Below are 25,249 nucleotides of genomic sequence, written 5' to 3'. Positions count from 1 at the left end.
ACATGCATACGTGGTGTGAAAATGAGTGTGAAATAGTTCTTTAAATTCGTTAGAAAATTGCGAATTCAGGGCTTAGTCAATCATATGCCGTAAGCCAGGAAATTATGCTTTCTTTAGATAGATCCAAAATAAAATTATTAACAAGTCATCTTCCAAAGAAAGCGACGTTAAAAGACTTCTAAATGCGTCTATATATATATATATATATTTTTTTTTTTCTTTTTTTTTTGGGAATACTTACCAACTCCCATACCATCTTAGGTGAACTAGAAAATTTTGGGTAGAGATCTCTTTAAGGGAAAGAGAAAAGAAAATTTCAGTTAAACTAGAGAAATGCATGATACACATTTTGGTTTGAATACAAAAGTTGAATCTCTTTCTCCCAATAAAAATAGAGTATTGCTATAGATGAAGTCTACAGTTTCGCATAAGAATCTTTTTCTTTTTTTAAGTGTAAGTAGAAGTATCAAAATGGGTGATTTGGACGGGTTGAAATGAGTAATAGGTATAAGTGAGTCAATCCATTTATACCTATTTTATTAGATGGGTATAAATGGATAAGTCAAAAAATGAGTTGGGTAACCCAATTACTCATTTGTAACCAATTTATTTTAACTTTTTGTAAACTCAATGACATTCAATTTTGCAAACTAAATTATCAATTTATACCACCATTTGCATCCATCATCAGTTTTAAATATTCACTTATAATATTCAATAAGCCTAATTACCAATTTTTTCACATCCGTGCCCTATATTGTAAAATTACATACTATTTAATAATTGAACAATAAGAATATAAAATTTTGAACTAAGTACTATGAAAATTAACATATAAACTTCATCCAAAAACTTTGAATCCTTGGCATTTTTTTCATGTGTGAATTTAAAATTTCATTTTGAAAAGATAGGAAGGGAGGCTAAAACTTATCATACATTGGTAATGCTAAAAAGTGAGCTAGTTAACAAATTACAAGAAAATAAAATGATAAAATAAAGCAACAAATAATAATAATAATAAATTAAACAAAAATAGTTAACATCATGACAAAATGAAGAATATGAAAAAAAAATTAAGTAGGACATCTATATGCGTCAAAAATCCATCAAATATTTGTTAAGGCTGAAAAATAAAACATTCTACTATATACAATGTTTTAGCAATATTAATGCATGAAAGTCTCCAACAATGAGTTCTATAATCAAACGCAGGTCTCAAATTTCTTCTAAATGGGTTAGGGAAGAGTGGAGGCTTGGGAAAGATAATTTTAAATGGGTTAATTGGGTTTGGTGAGTTACCTAATTATATCCATTTATTAAGTGGATATTATTGGGTAACTAATTTATACCTATATATAAAAGCTTAAGATACTCGTATCCAGTTATTCATGAGCGGGTATGGGTAAATTTAGTTAAATGGATTTCTTTGCTACCTATAAGTGTAAGTAGGAGTTCGAACTCGAAATCTTTCATTTACACTCCCTCCTCCTGTACCATCCAACACATCTCTCCCATTACAAAAGAAACTATTTGATGCTTGTAAAGTCTAATGGCTTGAAATTTATGTTGCTAGCTTATTCTTGCAACTATCAATTGCTCCATTGTTACTACTACGGTAGTTGCTTAGGATTTTGAATCTTGTAATTATGATACTCATTTTCAATTTTTGACTAGGTTTACTGGTAGACAAAAGATGTTAGCGAACGTCAAGTTTTCCCAAATAGAAAATTGGCTTTACTTTTCTCGGTCTGAGGGAGGGGCATTGGATGTTAGACAATTAGCCTGTCAACTAGCATGATTCTGGCCGTGCATTGCACGGCCTACCCACTGATATGATCAAACAACTTAATCACACCTGGGCAATCAGGACCATATATGTATATATATGATATGACCAACTGAAAAATGAAGAGGTAAATAATGAATATGCAAATCACAACCATAGATTACATAAACTCAAACATTCATGTCTTAGCAAAACACACACTTCAGTTCAACCCACAGTTACATATTAGGGGGTTTAAATAGGCTTCCTATCGATGTGATTTTGTGAAGCACATGTTTCAACAGAGTGCTTTTCACGGATGTCATTCTCACAGTTGATTACAATAGGAGAATATGGTTGAGAAACAGAAGAATCAAGAGTAAACTTCATATGCTCAGTCAGCATATTTAAGTTTCTCCTTTTGTTTCTTTCCAACATTGCTAAATCAAGGGAATCATCAAACATCTCATCTATCAATCTAAAACCTGAACTAAATTTTCTTTTTTTCTTCATTTTGAAACACAGAAGATCAAAATCTAATTTTACTATAAATAAAGCAAGATACTAAACCAAAGGTACACAAAATGATAGAATCAAAGCATCCTAGAATAGCTAAAACTAACTAATATATATAAAATGACATCCTTAATAACCCGAAGTACAATGATACTAAATGATGTAATTATTGAATAGATAAACAGCTAACAGCATCATGCAACATTTGAAATTAAAAACAGAGGCAAAAGTAAACCATCATAGCATAACATCAAACACATCGCATTTCTTATAATAATTAAAAGAAAGCAATAAACAGAGGCAACAACAATGGGAAAAAATTGCAGTTCAAATCAGAAGGTGAGAAAACAGAAACATACCTATATTTTCTTTGCTCGCCTGAATGTTTGCAAAAGTCCGGCAGCATTTGAAATTAATATAAAAACAGAGGAAAAAGTAAACGTAAGCTAATCGAAAAATTAGCATCATAATTATTCTTTTATGCATAAAATAAAAGACATGGCAGTCTTTAATTAACGGAAGGCAATAAATGAACAGAAGGTAAGAACATTCATCAAACTAAAAAATTGCAGGTTGAAATAAAAAGACACAGAATAGAAAATACCTAGATTTTCTTCGGTCGTCTGCTGAAGACCGGCAAAACTGAGGAACAAAAGTATATATAGGACTGGGAATAGTAAATTTTGAAAGCTGCATCATAGCATACGTCGGTAGAACAGGCATCCCTAAAATGAGCTGATTTTGGGGAAAAAAAGATATCAGTGAACTGTTTTTTGGGGCAAAAGAAGAATTGACGTCAATTGGGCGACTTTTTTAGAGACAATCGAAAGGAAGTACAGTTAATTGCTCGAGGAATTGACAGAAAATCGAAGATTTTGCAGGGCCGTAGATTTTGGGGAAAAGGAATTTTACTGACCTAATTTTTGGGGCAGGCCAAAAATTCACGTGCGTGTGGAGGATTTTCTGGGTCGAAATCAAATTGAAGGACAATTAGTTGTTGAAGGATTCGGTAAGAAACTGAAAATTTTGCAGGCCGATATAGTATAGCGGCCTATTCGATCGAGAGAAAGAAAAAGGCTATTCGACAGAAAAGAAGGGGAAGGGAATTCTGGGTAAATGAAGAAAGAAGGAAGTTCAATAAGTAATAGGGTAAACAACAAAAAAGCCCCCTGTGGTTAGGCAATCATTCATAAAAACCCCTTGTGGTTTCATATCATACCAGTCGATACCCCGTGGTTTGAATTAACCTGAAAAGTGGACGGAAATCGTCAAATATTCGGCGTGTGTCTTAAACGAACTGCAAAGGCGCGTGCATATGCGAAAAACAGATTTCCACCACAAACTTTCACCTGATATGCCTATTTTAGCCTTCACTCTTTAATAATAAGAGACCAGCTTCCGTTTCTTCTGAGTTTTCATTCAATCTGTTTCCAGATTATTCATTAACTACTGTAGACACCAAATTTTTAGTGTATTTTTATTTACTGTTATTTTTATTTTTCATGCTAGTTTTTATTTACTTTTAGTCTTTTATTTTTGTTTTAAGTCATTTTAGCATAGAATTTATTTTTAAAAAAAAAAAAAGAGGGAAACCCGCAAGCGGGTTTCAGGCTATTTAACAAATTACTTAAAAAAAAAAAAATTTTTTTACATGCAAGCTGCGTTGAGTTGCACATGCCCATCGGAGGGCCCTAGGATGCCCAGCAAACCTCCCCTCTCATTCTCACCCTTCAGGTGAGGGTTTGAGAGTATGTGTTTGATATAAATAGAACAGAAACGCAGCTTTTAGTCATTTTACATAAGGGGGAAACCCGCAAGCGGGTTTCAGGCAGGCTATTTAACAAATTACTTAAAAAAAAAAAAAAATTTACATGCAAGCTGCGTTCTTCAAAAGGGTATTTTCGTCTATTCACTCAGCTCCGTCTGTTTTGCCGATTTCCGTCCACTTTTCAGGTTAATTCAAACCACGGGGTATCGACTGGTATGATATGAAACCACAGGGGGCTTTTATGTATGATTGCTTAACCACAGGGGGCTTTTTTGTTGTTTACCCTAAGTAATAAGACAATTAAGGTGCTGTTGACTAACTTCAACATCAGTCATCAGTCATATACTAACGGCTAAGCACATTACTTCTAACGGGCATAACTCCATTAATTTATATTAATTATATAATGAATCATATAATCTAATTCAAAACAGCCCATGTGATAAAAGGGCCCACAAATAGTTTACAATTATTTGCACTTGATCAGAAAATTATAAAAGAAATATTTTCAAAAATACAAAAATAACCCTAAATAGTTAGCAACTATTTAATGAGTTAGTTTTCATAAAAGCATTCAATTGACCTTTCACATCAATTAAAAACCAAACAAAAGGAACAAATGCAAATAACTAAACCATTGTTACCAATTAGCCCCTAAATAGTAAGGAACTATTAAGACATTGAATTTGAAGACCATGCCTGAAATAGACATTTCTCACTTTTTGGTAGAAAAAACCAGGAAAAAAACTCCTTTCTCTAACAATATAGTGACACTTGGCATTCAATTGAGAACTCCAATTGTTCTCGCTGTTGACTAACTTCAACATCAGTCATCAGTCATATACTAACGGCTAAGCACATTACTTCTAACGGGCATAACTCCATTAATTTATATTAATTATATAATGAATCATATAATCTAATTCAAAACAGCCCATGTGATAAAAGGGCCCACAAATAGTTTACAATTATTTGCACTTGATCAGAAAATTATAAAAGAAATATTTTCAAAAATACAAAAATAACCCTAAATAGTTAGCAACTATTTAATGAGTTAGTTTTCATAAAAGCATTCAATTGACCTTTCACATCAATTAAAAACCAAACAAAAGGAACAAATGCAAATAACTAAACCATTGTTACCAATTAGCCCCTAAATAGTAAGGAACTATTAAGACATTGAATTTGAAGACCATGCCTGAAATAGACATTTCTCACTTTTTGGTAGAAAAAACCAGGAAAAAAACTCCTTTCTCTAACAATATAGTGACACTTGGCATTCAATTGAGAACTCCAATTGTTCTCTTATCTAGTTGGTAGAAATACTAGATTGGGCCTCTTTGTTTATGTACAAAAAGAACAAGAATGAAGCTGATTTTGTTATTGGACGTGACAAGATTGGGCTAAGTCTTCCTTCTGAACAGGCAACAATGTGATCCAATTGGGGAATTTCAAACGAAAAACAGAGACAAAAATGAACTCTAGAAGAAATTTACAAGGCATCCAATAAACTGAGAGTAGAAAATGCTGAAACATGTAGAACTTAATCAGGAGGGTGATTATGATAAGAAATTCTTATTAAGTAGAAAGGATTATTAGTAAAGCACCAGATGTCTACCGGAGCAACTTCCTCCGCCTTCTATGTTGATTGAGCAAAAATTCAAGCTATGAAAAGAAAAAATCTTCTTCAATTGGATTATCAGTTTTAGAGAAACTATACACAAAACACACATATCATTTTTTTTCTCCATTTTTGTTTTCTTAAAAGGGAAACTCCTGAGCAATCACTAAGCCTTATTATGTCTGTTGGTCAATTAACCGATTGAGAGTTTAGAGAGGCAGGAAAGATGAGAACTATGATTAACAAACTACAATTCCATTTCAGCGCCTTGGCTCCTAGCATCGACTTATTGCTCAAATTTAGCAATGTTTGAGTAGTTAAAAAAAAAAAACTGGGGAGCCTCTAAACTATCACATCGTTGACTTTTGATCCATGATCTAAATTTTGTCTCTGATTGATTCTTGAACAATCAAAGGTTTCTAGTTTAAGAACTTCTAACCATTTTAGATATAAGTTCACATGGAATCGAAGGACATTTTTGTCAATCATAATAAAAAAAGAAAACCCTTCAATTTTTTTAATCTCACCATCAATTTGTCCACAAATCCCTGAAAAATCGTTGGTTCTCTAAGAGAAAGAGATGATTATGTTCTTGTAATTTTGCTCCCAATGCTTTTGATTACGGATGGACAAAAATGCCTTTCAATTCCAGATGGACTTGCGTCTAAAATGGCCAGAAGTTCTTAAATTATGCACTTTTACTTGTTCAAAATTCAGTCGGAGATAAAATTTAGATCACGGGCAAAAAGTGGACAACAGTGATGGTTTAGGGCTTCTAGATTTTTTAGTGTTTTACATCATATAGGTTAGCAAATTCACACAAAAATCTTAACAAACATCAGCAATTTTCTTTTTATACATTGAAAAAATGTGCAGTGCAGAACAAAGAAGGATTTTTTCCTCTTCATCCAAGAATGCGATACAAAAGTTTTGCATATATTTCTCTTTTAATGAAATCACATTAACATATCAATTACTGCATTTCACACCATAATAAACTGCCTTTAGCCTAATTTCTTGGCCAAACTCATTCTAATCTCTATGTTGCTTTTCCTTGTTACTATGTTGTCCTCAATTCAACAAAATAAACACATCCATAGATTATGTCTCGTGTAAAGATGGTTTTTGGATTTTATTCTAAAATTTTCTAAATTGAGTGATTGGAAGAGATGCTTCAAGATTGCTTTACCTGGTACCTACTTGGCTGGTTCTACACCTGGCTTTCTGACACAGTATCCAAACGCCTCCCGAGTATTCTCCATCACCGCATTATGACCTGAATGAAACAACTCTGGTAGCAACCAATCCCCACAAATGGAAATTAGCACCAGCAAACCCCTTAGCTTTCTCTCATCAAATTCACAAACTTCATCAACTTTCCAAGATTTCAATACCCTCTTCAACAATCTTAACACCACCCTCTTATCCACCAGCACCTCATCCCTCCGTCGCCTCACAAATACCCCATGTAAAGCAGAGAAAATAAAAAATGGTCAAAATTTCAGCCCAAAAAGGATTCTTCAATTTTCATCGACTTCAATCTCCATTCAACCTGAAATCAAAAACCCAGAAAACCCCACTTCTCGAATTTGGCTAAAACCAGCCTCAAGAGGCTCTCCCCAAGTCTACGCCCTGTTCAAGAATCTCTCTGTTTTGGAAAAAGCCCTCATGGGTGCTGCTGGTGGAGGCATTGCTGGTGCATTCACTTATGTCTGCCTCCATCCTCTTGACACAATCAAGACTAAGCTCCAGACAAAGGGGGCATCAGAAATTTATAGTGGTACAGTTGATGCCATTGTTAAGACCTTCAAAACCAGGGGAATTTTGGGGTTCTATAGTGGAGTTTCTGCGGTGATTGTTGGTTCTACGGCTTCTTCTGCTGTGTATTTTGGGACATGTGAGTTTGGAAAGTCAGTTTTGTCGAAAATCCCTCAATATCCAGCTGTTTTGATACCCCCTACTGCTGGGGCTATGGGGAATATTGTTTCATCAGCTATAATGGTACCTAAGGAATTAATTACTCAGAGGATGCAAACTGGTGCAAAGGGGAGGTCTTGGGAGGTTTTATTGAAAATTTTGAAAAAAGATGGAATTTTGGGATTGTATGCTGGATATAGTGCTACATTGCTGAGAAATTTGCCTGCTGGGGTGTTGAATTATTCATCGTTTGAGTATCTTAAAGCTGCGGTATTGAATAGTACTCATCAGGTTCATTTGGAGCCATTTCAGAGTGTCTGTTGTGGTGCATTGGCTGGAGCCATATCAGCTTCACTGACAACTCCTTTGGATGTGGTTAAGACAAGATTGATGACTCAGGTTCATGGGGAGGCTGTGAATAAGGTTGCAGCTGTAATGTATAGTGGTGTCTCAGCTACTGTTAAACAGATTTTGAAGGAAGAAGGCTGGATAGGGTTTACACGAGGAATGGGGCCTAGAGTTGTTCATAGTGCCTGTTTTTCTGCAATTGGTTACTTTGCCTTTGAGACAGCTAGGCTCACAATTTTGCATCAGTATTTGAAGCAGAAGGAGCTTCAGAACATGGCTCTTGATTCTTCATCCACGGTCAATCAGAGTGAATAAAGTGGCAACGAGGTGCTTTGCAAGTGCATCTGGGTAATTCCTCCTTTTCATTTCCAATTATATTAATTTACGCATCCTTTCTTCTGGTTCTTAACTGCTTATGCTTGATTTTTTAAGAACGCTTGACCTCTTCAGAGATGCTGCTTTATGGTATCTGTTTCTTTGTATTTTTTTGAATCTCATGTAGTCTACAGATCATTATATCTAGTCGAAAATTTTATACTTTACAAAGAATACCTGAATCAAACCTTATAAAGTCCTTCTGCTCTAATAGAACTTCTGTTTATGTACCTAGTGATTTCTATACTATTCTTCTTTCTGTGTAAAATTTTGGTTTGTTAGTATTTGGGGCATAAGTAAACCTTCGTCAGTAGCAAGGGAGCAAGTTGTCAGTTAAACTGTAGTATGAGTCCATCTAATTTGGTGTCTGATTATAGGAACTAATCGAAACCCTATTCTGTCAGCAGGTCAGATCAATGACAGAAGATGCATTTGTAGAAACTTACTTAGACTGGCCATTTGTAGGAACTATTGAGTTTATGATTTTGCTTCACTTTAAGATCTGAAAATTCCTTGTCACTTTGTCACTGCGCTTTTGCCTTGAGCAGGTTATGGTGATATGCAAGGCTCAGGAAGGCCAAAAGCTAAGACGAAAAGTAGTGTTAGGCGGTCTTTTATTGTTTTTGGTGGGTAAAAGAAGTTCATTAATTGAAAAACCAAAGGTCAGTTACAATCATTCAAGGAAATTTATCTCATTGTGCTCCATCTATACAAAATGTGTTAACTACAGGTTGAGGAATACAAGAAAAAAGGAAAAAAAAAATCCAATTCCTATGCCACTCCCATATTAGCTAACCAATCCACCATTCTGTTTGATTCCATGTAAACATGCTTAAGCTTGACTTGGGTTATCTGCTGGATTAAAGGTCTGCAATGAGGAGCAATTAAAGAAAGTAAATGTCAATCAGTATGGTTACTAAGCAATATATCAACAACTTACTCGGAGTCAGATTCTGTAATGATGTGAGTGAACTTGAATCAGCAACAACAAGGAGATTGTAACATCCTGCATCAGTTTTATCTCTTAATCATGTTATGACTGCTTTGACCTATAAAAGGTCCAATGTCTGTACTATTATTCTGACATTGCCCGGGGTGTTGGAGCTTTCACACTTTTCTTTTGAACTGAGCCAATAATGAAGAGATATTTATGCCCATTGCCTATAGATTCAACTGCATTGAGAATTGTTAACTGGCAAAAAATTGAGCTAAAGAGTTTTTCTGAGCATTGTAGTCTTTGTGAGTTAATTTAAGTGAAAAAAATTAAAGTTGGTTAATCTTACTTATTTTCTTATTTTTATTTATTATGATGATTAATGCCTGGAAAGTGTGCATATTTTCAAAAGTTGAACTTGATTCTGTTGTTTTTATTTTCTCAAATTGCATTTTAGAACATACAGTATGAGTTTGAAACAATTATGAGCTCGAATTTGACTTATTCAGGTTCATGAACCTTATCATGCTAAGGTTGTTATAAACAAATCAAAGGGCTGAGCATGAATATGATTAATAGTGGGAACTGAGAACATGAATGAGCTGACCATGAAAGCCTTTTAAAACAGATAAGTGAACAATCAATAGAATTGAGCAAGGTTGTTGTGCCAAGCTGTCTTTTTAAGCCCAGTAGGTTTATTTGTGAGATTGTTCTGCCATGTGAGACCCCTGTAGAAGGGTGAGATTCCTCTGTTGAAAAAAGAGAGGAATATTTGTATTGCTTGGAGGAAACAAAGTGGAGAGTGATGGATAATGGCTCACTATAAAAGTCTCATGGTTTACAAGAATGTGGGTTGCATGGAAAGTATGGGGGTGACCATACAGAACTATTAATTTGTCTAGCATCTGATTGGACCCATGTGTGTTTTTGGTTCAAGGTTGCTCAATCAATTACAGTCCATCTTATATTTGAACATCTTCAAGAAGCACTTAAATGGCTGTGTTCTTATTATATCTTATGTCTCAGCTTGGTCATGGAGAGTATCTTGGTGAAACAGTTTCCAATAATAAATGCACTTTTCCACACGCTCTAAACTTTTGCCTGTAATCTTGTTTAAGATCTTCTGATGTTAATGCTTTTCATCATTATTTCTGCATTTTATGTTACAATTGCGGTTTTGATGGTACTTCATAATCTTCATGCTTGGCATTTTTTGGTCTGCACCTATCAAAATGGTCTTATACCCCTGTAATGATATTGCAGTAATTCGACACATCTGCACGTTTTTCATTTTTTGATGAGTTGTTAGTCATAGGCAGTGTAACATTTGACGGATCAACAGCAAGAAGGGCAACATGTGTGATGTGGTGGTAGAGACAAAAATTGAGGTGGAGCTACCCACTGTAGCAATCTTAAGTGGCTGCCTCAAGATGGGACTTGGCTGAGTTGCAGTTTGATACAAATTCTTGTTATCCCAGTTGTTTCCTCCAATATAAAACTCCAGCTACCTCTGTTGAACTCAAATGCTGAAGTTCTTGGATTCATTTGGTTGCTTTTCTTGGATGATGATGAAGTTCCTCTGAAAGTCTTTTGACACCTGAAAATGTTCTTAAACTAAGCTTTTGTTTGTCATAAGCATTTCAAACAATTTGTTGTATCCATCACAATTCCCCATATGACCCTTAATTTACAGCAGCTCGTACAAACTGAACGCCTACTAGAGAGACAGGAAGACGGAATTCTAATTGTTCTTGAGTTAATGATTATGTCTTCTATCAGGGAAAAAAAATGTGTTCGTCCTCGCATCCTTTATGTATGGAAAAATCTGTAATAATCTTGTCCTTGGATTGGATTTCCTTCAAGCAATCTGGTTTCTGCTTACACCTACTGCCTACTTCTTGACGTACTTAGTAAGCATGAAGTTGTGCATCCTGCACAGAACCAGAGAATCACCCCTGAACAGGGTAAATTCTATGTCTGTAGTTTTGTACGTGGCTTGTTTCATCATTGCTCATTCGCTGAGAGAACTATTGAAAGGGGTTCCTTTTATTGCTTTTCATGTGGTTATTACTGCAAAAAAACAGCAAATCCATTGAAGGGGAAACCTTCTTGGTGCTGAGCAAACCTGTTACGTTTACCTAAGAAAATGTCTAAACGAAGCATACGATTCTTTCAGATTTTAATTGAATTAATCTTTCGTTATTGCCAACATAAGTTGACTCAATTGGTAAGGACGGGTTACTTCTTTACAAAAAGTGAGAGCTGTATTGATAGGCGATTTTTAAGAATCTCCATAGGTGACCTATAGTTCCAGAAGCATATTCCGATTATAAATTTCAATAAAAAAGTAAAGTCCAATTTAAGTAGAAAACTCTTTTTATTACTGGTGATTGGAGTCAAACCTACTAACTTTTTTTTTTTTTACCTTAAAAAAAAAATAGACAGCACTAACGAAGCACCCCCTAAAACAAATAAAAAATGGAAATTTTTTTTCTTAACCCAGAAAAATGAGGCCTGTTAATAGCAATAGAAGGTTGCTACTAGTAGGTGAAACCAGGCAGATCCACAAAAACGAAAAAAGAAAAACGAAACAGAAAAAGCCCACAATACAAGCCCAAGTCCCTCTGACACCAAATCTGTGCGCTCCCTAATATCCCGGTTACTCCAAAGTCTGCAACTGATTTCCCCGCCATATTTTTCCACTCCACATTTCAATTTGCAAGATTCAACCCCTTCTCCCCACCTCATTTTTCTTCGTTTTTTCTGCAGTTATCAACGGGGTTTTTCACTTTCTTGATTCTTGGCAACGTTCTCCAAAATCCCTGGTTGTAAATTGGAGAAAAATCACCCAATCTGTCATTTCTCATGAGCTCCCAAGATCAAAATCAACCCATGAAAATCCTTGAGAAAACTTCCTCCAAGAACTCTCAACTTTCCATTTCTTGATCAAAGTTTGAATCTTGAGCTCCAAATTCCCAGAATGCGTTCATCTTCAACCATACTCATCTGGGCTTATCTTCTTTTTCTCTATGTCTACACTTCATCATCTTTCTCTTCCTCAGCTCCACTTTATTTTCCTGCAAACAATGTCACCCTTTTTGGTGATGCATCCGTTGAGAACGATTCAATCAGACTAACTCAAGATCACCAATGCACTTCGCCATCACAATCCACCCTAGAATCAGCTTCTTCCACCTCTCTTTCAGGCATTGGCCGAGCCTTTTACATCAACCCAATTCGGTTTCTTGATTCTTCATCCAAAGGCACTGCTGCTTCATTCTCTTGCAGCTTTTCATTCAACATTTCCCCCACCCCTTCTTGCCCTTTTGGAGATGGACTTGCATTTCTGGTCACTTCCAATATGGATTCTTTAAGCATTACCGACGGTTGGATGGGCCTCCCGGAAGAAGTTTCCAACACTCAAGATTCATTCATTGCTGTAGAATTTGACACGAGTTATAATCCCTTTTTTGATGATATAAATGGGAACCATGTTGGCATTGATGTGAGACAAATTAAATCTTTGGCTTCTGTTGACGTCGTCTCAAGAGGGATTGATCTTAAAGCTGGAAAGGAGATGACTGCTTGGATTGAGTATCGAAATTCGGAGAAGATGATCAGGGTTTGGGTGGGATATTCTCAGGTTAGGCCACTTAGTCCTATTCTTGTTGCTCAGGCTGATTTTACTGGCGATTTTAAAGAATTTATGCATGTGGGATTTACTGCTTCTAATGGTGGAGGATCAGCTATTCACAGTATTAGTCGTTGGCGATTTAAGACTTTCTGGTTTCGATCTTCAACATTGTCTATGGATACAGTTGAAGAAGGGGATTGTCTGGCGTGCTTTCCAGGGGATCTTGACCTCAATTTTGATCATTCAAGAAAATGGAAATTTGGATTGATTCTTGTCATAGGAGGTTCTGCTGTAATCACAGTGATTCTAGTTGCAGTTGCTCTGTTTGTTATTTTATGTTGCATAAAGAGGAATAGAAGCAAAGCTAAGAGAGAGCGGCACATTGAATATCATATTGGCAGATTTCAGAGCTATAAAGTACCAAAATACTTGTCACTGAGTGAGATAAAGGAAGCTACAAAGGGGTTCAAAGAGGACAGAATTATTGGTGAAGGTGCCTCAGCAGTTGTATATGAAGGAGAAATTCCTTCCTGTGGAAATGTAGCAATTAAGAGATTTACTCGTGGGAAAAGCATAGGCCCTTCACACAATTCATTTGATGAGGCCTGGCGTATTCCTTTTGACAATGAATTTGCTACAATGATTGGCTGCTTGAGACACAAGAACTTAGTTCAGCTCAAGGGATGGTGCTGTGAGAGGAATGAGTTAGTCCTGGTTTATGAGTACATGCCTAATGGAAGTCTGGATAAGATCCTACATGGCCGGAGCAGTGTTACAAAGTTCCTGACATGGGAGCGAAGATCAAACATAGTACTTGGTGTGGCCTCTGCTCTGGTATATCTGCATGAAGAGTGCATTAATCAGATAATCCACAGGGATGTTAAGGCCTGTAATATAATGCTTGATGCTGAGTTCAATGCCAAGCTTGGAGATTTTGGTTTAGCAGCAGTGTATCAACGTAGTCTCGAAATACGAGATGCTACTGTACCAGCTGGAACAATGGGATATCTTGCTCCCGAGTATGTCTTTTCTGGAGTTCCAACAGTGAAAACTGATGTTTACAGCTTTGGTGTCGTGGTACTGGAAGTCGCATCAGGTAGGAGGCCTGTCGATGACAACAGAATTGTGATTACTGATTGGGTTTGGGAATTGTGGGGGAAAGGAAAATTAATTGAGGCTGCTGATCCTAAACTGAAGAGGTGCTTTAACAGGAAAGTAATGGGAAGGATGCTCATGGTTGGACTTTGCTGCACGCACCCTGATCATCAGAAGAGGCCTACCATGAGGGAAGCTGCACGGATGCTTCAAGGGGAAGTTCCAATCCCTTCTTTGCCACCAAGGAAACCAACAGTTAGGATTCAATCTGTTCTTCCAGAGGGAATACTTGAAGACATAATGAGCATTGGTGAAGAAGCAGATGACAACACACCATGGTCCACCCCTAGAACTCAATTCAGCAGGAACTAGCGCCAAAAGCATTCCTTCAAATGCTAGAGAGATGTACAGATATTTCGCAAGCAGATATGCTCTACGCATTGCTTCTACTTTCACGCGTAAAATCTGAAGTCAGAAAATCTGAGGAAACTACAAATCTGAAGTCAGAAAATTTAGTTTATGTTGTGTTTGGTACATTTGAGATTACTCACTTACCTTCACTTCCCTGTTGAATAGAACCTTTGTGATTTTCTATCTCCTCTGGACGATGCAACAATTAATCTCTTTGCATAGATACTAATGGACATCTTCTAGTTTAGTCAAGTATGTCAATTTGCGTACTTTGTCACAAACACTTGAATAGGCTTTTGGTCAGACTTTCAACAGTCTGGTTCCTGAACTTCTTATGTCAGTAAGTTGTTTAATACATGGGGAGAAATGAAATACCATATGCTGTGGATATAGGTGGCTGTAATGAATCTGCAACTAGTTTGCCGTTCGTTATTAGGCATCCTACATAGTCAACCAACAAAGCAAAGAAGAGCAAGATATTGAAACAATCAGCTACAATAGTCTGCTGGAAGCATTGTCATAATCTGATAGGTCCAATTTTAGTTCCTTTTTCTCTTCATTGCTGCTCTCTGCCTTGTGTTTTGGCATCAAGACAGATCTTGGATGCCATTTTTGTATGCCCTGTGAAGATGTATGGTGAAATCAAGACTAATCAAAGCCCTTGAAGCAAGACTACATGGGAGGGATATATTGAAGACCATGTGTAATGATGACATTTCTCATGTTTTGGCTCTAGACTTGATTCTTTTGATTTTTGTAATTTTCTTGTTTCCCTTCTTCAAATTAATGAGTAGCTAGATAAATTACCCCACCTTATCCATATAGGCATATGGCACTTTATGTCACATCATTTCTATGTGAAAAATTTTATTACCCAACTTATGTATACATTAAAAAAAGAAAGATTGTGATTGCAACTATATCAACTGAAGTTTAGACTCTCTCATAAAGTGGCCATAATCAATTGATCACCTCGGTATTATCATCCTTGAAATTGTATATATTTCACATACCGATGAATTATTCACAACTTTTTACAAATCCGCAAGATTCCCCTATTTTTTGTAACTATTTTTTATAAGTCATAATAAATTATTAAAAATGTTAATCGCACTGTACTTTTTGTTAATCGCATTCACAATATTATTTTTATCATATGGTTTTCATGTATTAAATATACAATAAAATAAATGATAAGAGTGTGATTTACAAAAAGTGAGGTGCGATTAATATTTATTTGAACACTATGCTTATATTTCTCATCTAAAATGTATCATATGCTAGTTTATGTTTTCTCAAGAAGGCTCGTTAGACAAAAATTTTGCACGTGTATTAATTTTCCTACCACACAAAATATAAGTCAATATTCATTGAAACTTATGGAAAATTTGATGCAAAATATTGCAGAGTGAATTTATGAATAAAATTCTCTTTGTAATATTCAAAAATGATTATGAATTGGTGGTGCTCTTTTATTTTCTATATTTATACAATTTTTGTGCGACATATTTATTTTTTTTTATTTTCAAGGAAAATGTGATATAGTTGGCAAGTTGGAATAGTGCATTGAAGATGACGAACTTAAAACAGTAGTGAGCTTTACCCTCCAAAAAAACCACCGCTATCCACCGACTTTCTGATGAGTAGGTGGGGTCGACCAAGACCAATTTTCATGATGGTCCCTTATATTTACTGTTAGTTTTGTTTTGTCCTCTCTATTTCACTTTAAACGGATTTAGCCCCCTGTATGTCAGTGTTAGAAAATTGTAGCTGCTTATGTTTTGGTGGTGTAGAATTTTGCACCTTTGCAGTTGAATTTTAGCACAATTAGTTCCTTATTTTTACAAGATTGCTTTATTTGTAGGAATATATTGAAATATCTAGCGACATAACATTTGAGAGAATTTTTACGAAAATTTAAATGTGAGAAACTAAAGATGAGATAAATACAATATACATATAAGAGTAAAATGTACTTAGCTAAAATATAAAAAGCTAAAGTAATGTTAGTATCCAAAGGGTAGTTCAAGTTATTGCATTTTCACTTAGAAAAAAATTATGAATAGATTAATCCAATATTGATTTGTCACTCCATGAAAAGTTTAGCTATGCACTTGGATTAAGTTGGATTCTCTCGTCCATGGGTTCAAATTTTGGCGAGTAAATCAATTATGGCATAATATGTAGTGATATTTGCTCAATTATCTCTAACTATTAGATAAAATTAACTTAGAATAAGGGATTAAAAGAAATAATTTTTTTTAAATCATCAAGTACTTTCAGTTAGTGAGTGAAAGGTTCTCAATTTTTAAGCTTAATATTATCAAATCTATTTCAATTTTTCCAATAATAATTGGAATACTTGATTTATACGAATATGGATTCAATTGTGCTTATAACTTCATTCATGTCCTAATTTCAACACTGTAGTCATTTATAAAACTACTTAAACTTTTTGTGTACTATAAAATATTCTAAAAAATATTTCATTAGTGCAAAATTCATGAATAAAAAATTTTAAAAATCAAACATAACTTATTTGTTAGTAATTATTGTTCCGCATATTAGAATAAGTATTTGACGCTCACCCCTTAAAAATTATATCAATAATTATCCAAAACTTGAACGACTGAATGCGCCAAACTAGGAAAATGAGGGACTAAACCGAAACTAATCGAAAACAAGAAGGACTAACAACTGCAAATTTCCCTCGTCCAGAGCCACTTTAACCGAAGAAAACAATTGTCACATTCACACACATAAACACACATTCTCTCTCCCCCAAAAACACACACCAAAACAGGGAAAGAGAGAATTTGCTAAGGGGGAAAAAAATAGAATTTTTGCTCTCATGCAATAATTCTCAGAGGTAAATTCAGTTAAACCCCAGCATGAATTCTTTTGTTTTCATGATGCAAAAAAGGATGCTTTAATTATTTTCCCTCAAACTCTTGTCGGTTTTGTATAACTGCTTATGATAGAACAAGTTAATTAAAGTGTAAATATTTATTTCTGGGTTGTGGGTTTTGTTTGCATGCCGTTAATTTTATGTTTCTTGCAGCTTATGAGATGGGTTTTTGTTAACTTTGAATTTAAACGAGAGACTAGTATTAATTTGGTTTTGTTCTTTCGTTTCCTTTATTTCTGGGGTCTGCTTATTTTGGTTGTAGTGCTTACTTTAGTATTCTGCTTTGATATCAGCACAATTAGGAATTATAATTGTTAGTTCAATGTTTATGTATTGATATTCAGATTCAACTTTTGTTTTTTCCTTTTTTTACTTAATCAATTGGAAAAGACTTTTTTTTTCATATTTGGCCAAAAAATCTAATGAATGGGGAAGGATAAGAAGAATTGGTTTAACTGTGGGTAAACATATGTACTCCTTGAAAGAAAATCTTTGTAAGGGGATGGATTACAAGAAATTGGAAGGATTCAAAAGAGGTACTAGATATGGAGAATTTGTGCTGAAATAAACGCATCTTGGACTGTTTGAGAGAATACTTGTATAAAAGAAACTAGTAGCCGTGTTTGTTTAGCTAACTAACTTGCAAATTACCGATTAACTGTTTTATTTAGTTTGAAGGGATAAGAAGCTTGGTGATCACAACCTGAACTAATAGTTTCGGAAATTTGATGATAATTATCAGAAAATAGTTGGTGTTAGTGATTATTAGTCAGCGGCAAGTTTACTTGAAGGTTTTATTTCCATTCGACCATGGTTTTTCCATGCATAGCAGTTTGATGACCTGTGAGGAGTTGTAAAGTTTTCTTATAGATCTTCTTTTTGGATACATGGAATTATGCAAAGTAATCAGCCGAAGCTTTGTTCTTATGTATAGTATGTGTATATTTATTTATGTATGTGTGTGTATTTGTTTCTGCATGTTAATCTTGTCAAAAATGAGAGAATTTGAGATCTCACCTTTTACTTTTCACAGTGAGTTATAGTGGAACTCTTCTTTGTCATGATAAAAAAGAATGAGTCCACTTAAACCAGCTTCTGATGAGACTTCTTTGACGCTGGGCCCTTTTGGAAGAAAGAATTCCAAGCGCCGGAGTGATGCATCAAAACATGTGGCTGAGACTCTTAACAAGTGGAAAGAGTACTTTGATAAAATTGAATCTATCAATGGTAAGCTGGTGCGTAAAGCTCCAGGGAGAGGATCAAAAAAGGGATGTATGAAAGGTAAAGGAGGTCCTGAGAACTCTCGTCATAATTATAGAGGTGTCAGGCAGAGGACATGGGGTAAATGGGTTGCTGAAATACGGGAACCCAAAAAGGGTAGTAGACTTTGGTTGGGTACATTTGGTACTGCAATTGAAGCTGCCCTGGCATATGATAAAGCCGCAAGAGTAATGTATGGTCCTTCTGCACAGCTCAACCTCCCAAACTATAACGTAGTAAAAGAGGCTTCTACTGAACCTTCTTTGGAGTTGACAATGTCGATACCAGAGTCCACTCTAACCACTTCCCATGCAGAGTTTGCCAAGGCTGAGGATTCGAAAGTGACGTCTGAAACAAGTTATCATAGTGCAAGCGTTCCCAGCTTTGCTGGCAAGGAAGAAATGGTAATGGTGAAAACTTTTGGTAAATCAATAATTTCATACTAGGAAAAGGAACATTTTTTTTCTTTTGGAAGAAGTATATACTGACGGAGAATTAAATAGTTAGCTTCCTGTATTATGCTTTGCCTTATTTGCTGTTGCCATCCTGCCTTGTTCTTTGTGCTGTTGTTCATTAGATCTCTGAAAAGTAGAAACAAAATGTTCTGTTTGGTTTGATAATCTTAGCTTTAAATTCAGCAACAAGTACCTTTTTAATTGTTTCAAACAAACCCTGAATAAAAATTTCACCTCTTTGTCAAGTTTTATAATTTCTGCTGTTCCTAATGGGATTCTTTTGATTTTTCTTGAACTCTGTAATCATCATCCAACTCTATGATTGTCTTCTTTTATGGCATTTACTTGAATAGGGATAGAAATGTCTGGATAGAGGCAGTCAAAGGATGCATGCATGACTTGTTTCTTGTGATTACGATTCCATAACTAAATGTTGCTCAAAAACTGCTTTCCAGTTAGTTGTGATCATCCAAATTTTTAATATGCTCTTCTTTTTCACTCTGAGAAGAAAAAACTAGCTCAACAAGGTATATAGTTTACTCACACTGACATTGAGCCAGAGAATTGCGCCTTGGGAAAGATAATTGGAACATTGCAAGTGAATCTGTATCTTCTTGCTTCACAACACTTTTTTCGTGTTCAATTTTTCAATGTTGTATTATATCTGGAAGGATAAGAGATGAACATATGTAGAATGGTTAAGTAGAAAATTTCTATTGCTACTTTTATTTCGCTATTGACTTTGGTTGTCGACCTGGATTGTAAGTGCCCAGCTTTTAGATCTTGGATCTATGTTATTGCCCTGATGTTATCTAGGGGATCTATCTTTGTGCCCCTACTGTGCAAGGTCCCAAATACCATAGGTGTATCGGCAAATTACCAGACATGAGATCCATCATGAGGGAGTATACATGTCTTTTTTGCTAGACTTGTGCTGCCTTTTGTGTGGAATCATTTGTAATTTGTATAATTTTACCTTTTAACACTTATTATGGAGGTAAATATATGACATTCTAGAAGTTTGTACTGTTTTAACTTCTAAGATCAAGTTACTTGTTAATATGTTGTTTTATATTGGTACTGATTATGGGAGCAAATGCTTTAGAAAGTTTATTGACTCATTGAAAGAAGAAGATTTATGGATCCTTCAAGCTTGAGTTACTGATATCAAAGATTGGAAGTTGCCTGGTATAATGAATAAATTTCCACGTGTATGCTTCTCTATTCCTTTGAGTTTTATGTAGTTAAATTGTTATTGTGATATCATCAGCGCAGGGATATTCGGTTTCCCTTTTTAACTTTCATAACTGTTCTTTGTCATTCATTTGGCCGTAAACATTGGATGGTGTTGTCTGATAAGTAAATGGGTAAGCTTCCCTTCTTTTTGTTTCCCATTTATCCAGATGGCTGCCCCATGGAGTGTGTAGAATCTGATAAGTTAAACCAAAGACTAACTCATACTCTTTTTATGCAGAAAGTGTAAGAAAACAAGGATCTATCTACCTGCATTCTTGCTATGTTTAATAAGCTTTAACTCTTTAGTTATTCGTTCATTCTAGGTTCTGTAAACTACCTGACTATTTGGTAGTCTTTTTTGCATTGGCAAGTCATATTGTGCCCAACTGAGTGGAAGGTTGGAATGGCATACAGGTGTTACTCTTTTTCTACACTAATGTATACTAGTTTATCCTTTTTTCGTAATTAAAACTTTGAGATGAGTATTCAACACGGCTTTTTAAGTATTAAAACTTTCATTTTGAGAAACAGGGGCTAAGCTTGTGATATGTTATTTATTTATGATCTGATTTGATACTTTGCAGAGTAATCTGATCTATATAACTTTCTAAATGTATATACTTTAAAAAAGCTAGTTTTAGGGACACAGTCAATGTGTGTTCAATTTAAAAATAATTAAAATGAATTAATATTATATAAATTTTGTTTTTCACATAAATACAATTTATATGAATTTATTAAAGAACTTTGATTTATAAGGTTATAGTAATTGGTAATTACAATACTTAGGGTGGTTATGAGTAGTTATTTTGGCAAAATGTAATTAGTTAATTAAGGTAGAAATTAGTTTCTATAAGGATAAAATTGGAAGTTCAAAAAATGACCAAAAAAAAAAAAAGTTTACACCAACTGCTATCCCTCTGACTTTATATATTGTATAGATAGATATCGATGGTGATCATGCATGAAAATCTGACATACTAGTTTTACTGAATAATAATCTTTTGTGAGCCTGGACTTTGATTTTTAGAACTAAAAGTTCCAGATATTCTACCTTTTTATGCCAGAGATGAAGTTTTTCCTGCATGAAATCTTACCAGGATTGATTTGTGACAACAGCCAATTTGGGATTTGGAGTATACCTTAGGTATTTTCTAAAAGAGATAGAGAAGACGAAAATGATTGAAATAGAGGAAGAGAGAGAACATAGAACGGTGTAAATGAGATGATGCATCAAGTTTCTATTTATCAGTCTTTTGCATACTAAAAAATAAACTGCTTAAAGGGCAATTTCAACCAATTCTTATGCATGTTATGGCATCATTGTAAATCGATTTTTTAAAAATTGTCTAAATGCTCTTTGTTGGTTTCTTTCCATTAATTACCTGTGCTACAATGACTCTCTCTCTCTCCTCTCTCTCTCACACACACACAGAGGCACACACACATTTATTGGTACAATTCTTACTTGCCGTACATTTAACTGATTAAATTTGTGAGATGAAATATATACACTTTTTATATGTGGTATTTGACTTGTTAACACAAAGGCTGTTAGTATATGCATGATCCATCTTGTGAGCCTAATATGAGAAGCTTGTTCTCTAAACCACATGGGTTGGAATATATTTGAAAGGATAAACAATTGGAAAAGCTCTGTAATTTATAGCTGTGGGTTGCCAATGAATCTATTGGAAAAAGTTCTGTAATTTATAGCTGTATGCTGCCAATGAATCTAAGTTCTGGCAGAGTGGGATGAGATTGCCTTTGTAAAACTGTCTTGTGCTCTTTATACCATGTTCCCTGAGTCATCTTGGTTAGGATCCATTAAATCTGAGAACTATTTCCACAACTGTCTTTCCCTTGTAGTAATCACAAAATTTCTGTTGACGTTTAAAACCTCATAGAATTTAGTACCTCAAGTACGTTCCAATACTTTTTGTCATTGCAGGTGACAAGCTTTCCGGAGCATGGTGAGAAAGGGAGTTCTAGTCCTCTGCTTTCCTCTGTTGAAAGTCAAGTCGTGCATGAGTAAGTTGTGAGACATCCAACTACTTTTAGCTCCAAATGAAAAGAATAGTGTTCCTGTTGACATCATTTGGTAATAGATTTTGGCTCTTCAGCTGAGTAGCATATTTTACGGTTCTACCCAAAAAAAAAAGAATTAAAGAAAAGGCAGAAAATAGGCGCTTTAAATTTTGTCTTTTCTAAGGTCATCTTCTGCTTTCTTTTGCTCTATTCTTTTGCAGCCGGGTGCTTGCTTATGTTGGATGCTTTATATTTACAAGAATAATTCAATCTCTTAGAAGTGAATTAACTTGGTTGTTGGTACTGGGAATTTTTGCTGTAGAGCATGTCACTTACTTTGGGGTCATAGATCAATTTAGTGGGTGGTGAGTTGGTAAAACCACCCCAAGTGTCTAGCTGGGACTGCCTGGTTAAGAGTATTCCTCATTTTTTTTCTTTGTACTCGGACTAAATGATACCCTGGGTGTGAAAGAAAGTGTGGGGACAATTATATTTCTGTCTTCCGGATCCATTTTTATGGTTTCTGCCCTTAAAGTTATGGATTCTTGATTTCATAATATAAGTGGTAGCAGTTTTGATTATTTATTTGTTTTCACAGGTGAACACTGAGATAGTTATGTTAAACCATGACTTGCTCAAGGACATTCTTTTTAGTGTTGCAGATTTGAGTTTCATATGCTACGTAGGTACTTAGGTTTAGGGGACTAATATACATATATAAATATGTGGCATTTTTTGAAACTGAGGAGAGTTGCAAAATTAGGCATGATTAAAGAACAAAAAGGAGAAGAGTGAAAATTAGGGTTTAACATTGTTATGCTCATCTTAACTGTTACCAAAGTGCATGAAGTAAAAAATTTTTGGTTGGACTGATATATATAAGCTTCCTAATGACTTTGAGAACATAATTTGCCTCCCATCTCTGAATTTTGTTCATTAGGTAATAGGTGGTTTAAATGGTACTCACTTTGTTTTGGGAAATATAATGGGGGTCTCAAAACAATAACAGGACTTTTCTTCTTTACAATTTCAGGAATAGTAAGTCAAGTTGCAATGATGAAGCATCTCAGCATGTGATAGATTCTCCAACAGAAAGGAAAGAGGTCACTGATAAAAGTGGCCCCATGGATGAAGGTTGCAAGACTGTGTATGAGGAGAATTCTGAAAATTCAACAAAAGAATGCATAATCCCAAGGGGACTGGAGAAATCAGATAGCAACTATGAATGTGTCGAAGAGATGCCATTGGCTGAATGGTTTGCTGAGATTCGGAACAGAAATATGAGAGATAGACTCCCTTTGGGAACAGTTGGCGCTGCAAGGTCGATAAATGGTGCTTCTTCCTGGCTTAAACTTTCAAATGATTGCTCAAAAGTGTCTACGAGAGAATCCTTCTTGGTTCCCACTGTCTTGGCTTCTAACTGCGAAACGACATCTAAGTGCAAGAATGAAAGTCCAGAGGTGAGGTCTAGTTGTAATATGATGTATTAAGTTCTAAGGCTTATCTACTTTATTTTACAGGTTCCTATCATTTCACAAATGGCAAACTATTCTATTCATTGTTATGGAGAAAAGATTGACCTCTGAAATTGGAATGCTGTGGGTATTTTGCACCAAGTTAGTGACCACCTAGTTCCCATACTCTTGTTTGTGTTGCATTTTAGGGTTCTAAAGAGGAGAAACAGAAATTCAAATGGCGCTCTCTTCTTCCATGCAATAGCTAGTTACCCACTTAAAGACAATCTGAATGGCCTATAATCTACTATTCACCAAAGCTAGAAATTTTTTGAGCTACGGACTTGAGCACAATCCTCAATTATTTTCCTGGTGCTTTTCTCTGCTATTTCCTTCTGCTGGTTGCTGTTGATTTTCTCTTTCATTAACTAAAGCCGTTGCTGTTTGCTGCTTGTTTCTTCTATAATTCACTAGTGTGTTGTGCTAGTGAGCAGTGATAATCTATTTAGTATTTCATGAATGAGCTTACTGCTTTTGTCAATTCCGTTGCTAACTTAAAAGGTCTTCATTTACCACCTTACGATGGCATTTTCGTATATGCTCGGTTGCTCCGTGTCCTCTGGATATATGTCAGACTTGTCAGTGCCTCGACTTTGGAGATGAAAATGATAGTTTTGAAGGTTTCTTTCCTTGCAGAAGTTGTTCCCTTTCTACATAAAACCTCTCCTGGCTTTGCTTTTGTTCATAGAAGATGAATTGCTTGCTGCAGGTTTAGGGACTAAGCTTCATCATCCTGGTCCTCCAAATGTTCTGTCTACATCCTGTTTCCTTCTCCAAGCTCCCTTTTGCAAGTGAACGATGGTGGCGCTTCGAGAGTAAATGCTGCAGACCAGCATATGGAAGGCCTAAAATTAATCTCTCATAACCTGGTTGATGTTTATGTTGACTGTTGAGAATGGTTCTCAGAGCCCTTCGGAATAGTCTGGACAGGAAAAGCAAACCTTTCACTTGTTCAACATAGGTTCAGCTGCTAGAAAGGTAGAGGGTATTAGTTTCTTGTTTAATCATTCAATGTAGTCAGTCCGCGGATATTATGTCTAATGTAGGATGCTTCTCAACTTGTAATCATTTCTATGGTAAGCCTTTTTCTTTGCATTAGCTAATGTTGTTTTAGATTAGATAAAGTGTGATGCACTCACATTAGGACTTGATCTTTTATGTAATTATTGAGGTAAGGCTTTAGGCCTTCCCCTCCTGGTAATCACATTTGATTATTTTCACTGCCCTTTCTGTTTTGTGTGAAAGTAGAATGCCTTCTTCCCATAGTTTTTTTTTTTAGCAAGAGCATCCATGAATAATCCATCACTAATGCGAACGACAACCTTCATAAACTTGGTTATTATTATTATTTTAGAATCTTTTTCATAATAAGGAAGATTACTAGTGATTCCCACTTACGTCTGGATGATTCGAATCCGTGATCACTTGTTTATATATATGATTACAAGTAAAGCATCTTATCAA

At 35.3% G+C, this 25,249-nt stretch overlaps 3 protein-coding genes and 1 long non-coding RNA gene across 13 annotated transcripts; 3 read left to right on the top strand and 1 right to left on the bottom strand.

The window, feature by feature from the left end:
- Window positions 1-1,925: 1,925 nt before the first annotated feature.
- On the bottom strand, window positions 1,926-3,408 carry LOC140015393 (uncharacterized). The gene is made up of 3 exons (XR_011822034.1): window positions 3,198-3,408; window positions 2,886-3,016; window positions 1,926-2,659 (listed from the first exon to the last, which is right to left on the bottom strand). It is a non-coding gene; the product is annotated as an uncharacterized lncRNA (long non-coding RNA).
- A 3,469-nt stretch (window positions 3,409-6,877) lies between these two features.
- Window positions 6,878-11,004, top strand: LOC113712565 (protein MITOFERRINLIKE 1, chloroplastic). Of its 8 annotated transcripts, none has more exons than XR_003453313.2 (3): window positions 6,878-8,283; window positions 8,859-8,972; window positions 10,560-11,004. XR_003453313.2 is itself a non-coding variant. In XM_072067908.1 (2 exons), the coding sequence occupies exon 1, from the start codon at window positions 6,985-6,987 to the stop codon at window positions 8,248-8,250; it is 1,266 nt and encodes a 421-aa protein (XP_071924009.1). In that variant the 5' UTR covers window positions 6,878-6,984; the 3' UTR covers window positions 8,251-8,283; window positions 9,177-9,467. The 8 variants fall into 8 exon arrangements, 5 of the variants coding, with proteins under 5 accessions (XP_071924009.1, XP_027091849.1, XP_027091847.1 ...); XR_011822028.1 differs by having other exon boundaries at window positions 10,508-11,004; XR_011822029.1 differs by lacking the exon at window positions 10,560-11,004 and adding an exon at window positions 9,177-9,467.
- Window positions 11,005-12,224: 1,220 nt separating this feature from the next.
- LOC113711570 (L-type lectin-domain containing receptor kinase S.6-like) lies at window positions 12,225-14,452 on the top strand. The gene has a single exon (XM_027234728.2). It carries the CDS (start codon window positions 12,225-12,227, stop codon window positions 14,343-14,345), a length of 2,121 nt encoding a protein of 706 aa, XP_027090529.1. The 3' UTR covers window positions 14,346-14,452.
- Window positions 14,453-17,109: 2,657 nt separating this feature from the next.
- On the top strand, window positions 17,110-25,010 carry LOC113712174 (uncharacterized). Of its 3 annotated transcripts, none has more exons than XM_027235465.2 (6): window positions 17,110-17,253; window positions 18,326-18,956; window positions 22,195-22,274; window positions 23,305-23,731; window positions 24,360-24,405; window positions 24,495-25,010. In XM_027235465.2, the coding sequence occupies exons 2-6, from the start codon at window positions 18,366-18,368 to the stop codon at window positions 24,578-24,580; spliced, it is 1,230 nt and encodes a 409-aa protein (XP_027091266.1). In that variant the 5' UTR covers window positions 17,110-17,253; window positions 18,326-18,365; the 3' UTR covers window positions 24,581-25,010. The 3 variants fall into 3 exon arrangements, with proteins under 3 accessions (XP_027091266.1, XP_027091267.1, XP_027091268.1); XM_027235466.2 differs by having other exon boundaries at window positions 24,287-24,405; XM_027235467.2 differs by lacking the exon at window positions 24,360-24,405.
- Window positions 25,011-25,249: the final 239 nt, after the last annotated feature.

This window comes from Coffea arabica, chromosome 10e, assembly GCF_036785885.1.
Source record: "Coffea arabica cultivar ET-39 chromosome 10e, Coffea Arabica ET-39 HiFi, whole genome shotgun sequence".
NCBI lineage: Eukaryota > Viridiplantae > Streptophyta > Magnoliopsida > Gentianales > Rubiaceae > Coffea > Coffea arabica.
Note: the sequence above shows the minus strand (reverse complement) of the source record. Positions and strands in the feature narration are given on the sequence as shown.

What these genes read in the sequence shown, in the direction of transcription:
- LOC113712174 (XM_027235465.2), top strand. Translation starts at nt 18,366, where the DNA reads ATGAGTCCACTTAAACCAGCTTCTGATGAGACTTCTTTGACGCTGGGC. An exon ending in GCAAGAATGAAAGTCCAGAG is followed by an intron (nt 23,732 to 24,359) that starts GTGAGGTCTAGT and finishes GATATATGTCAG; the next exon opens with ACTTGTCAGTGCCTCGACTT. An exon ending in TGAAAATGATAGTTTTGAAG is followed by an intron (nt 24,406 to 24,494) that starts GTTTCTTTCCTT and finishes TGCTTGCTGCAG; the next exon opens with GTTTAGGGACTAAGCTTCAT.
- LOC113712565 (XM_027236048.2), top strand. Translation starts at nt 6,985, where the DNA reads ATGGAAATTAGCACCAGCAAACCCCTTAGCTTTCTCTCATCAAATTCA.
- LOC113711570 (XM_027234728.2), top strand. Translation starts at nt 12,225, where the DNA reads ATGCGTTCATCTTCAACCATACTCATCTGGGCTTATCTTCTTTTTCTC.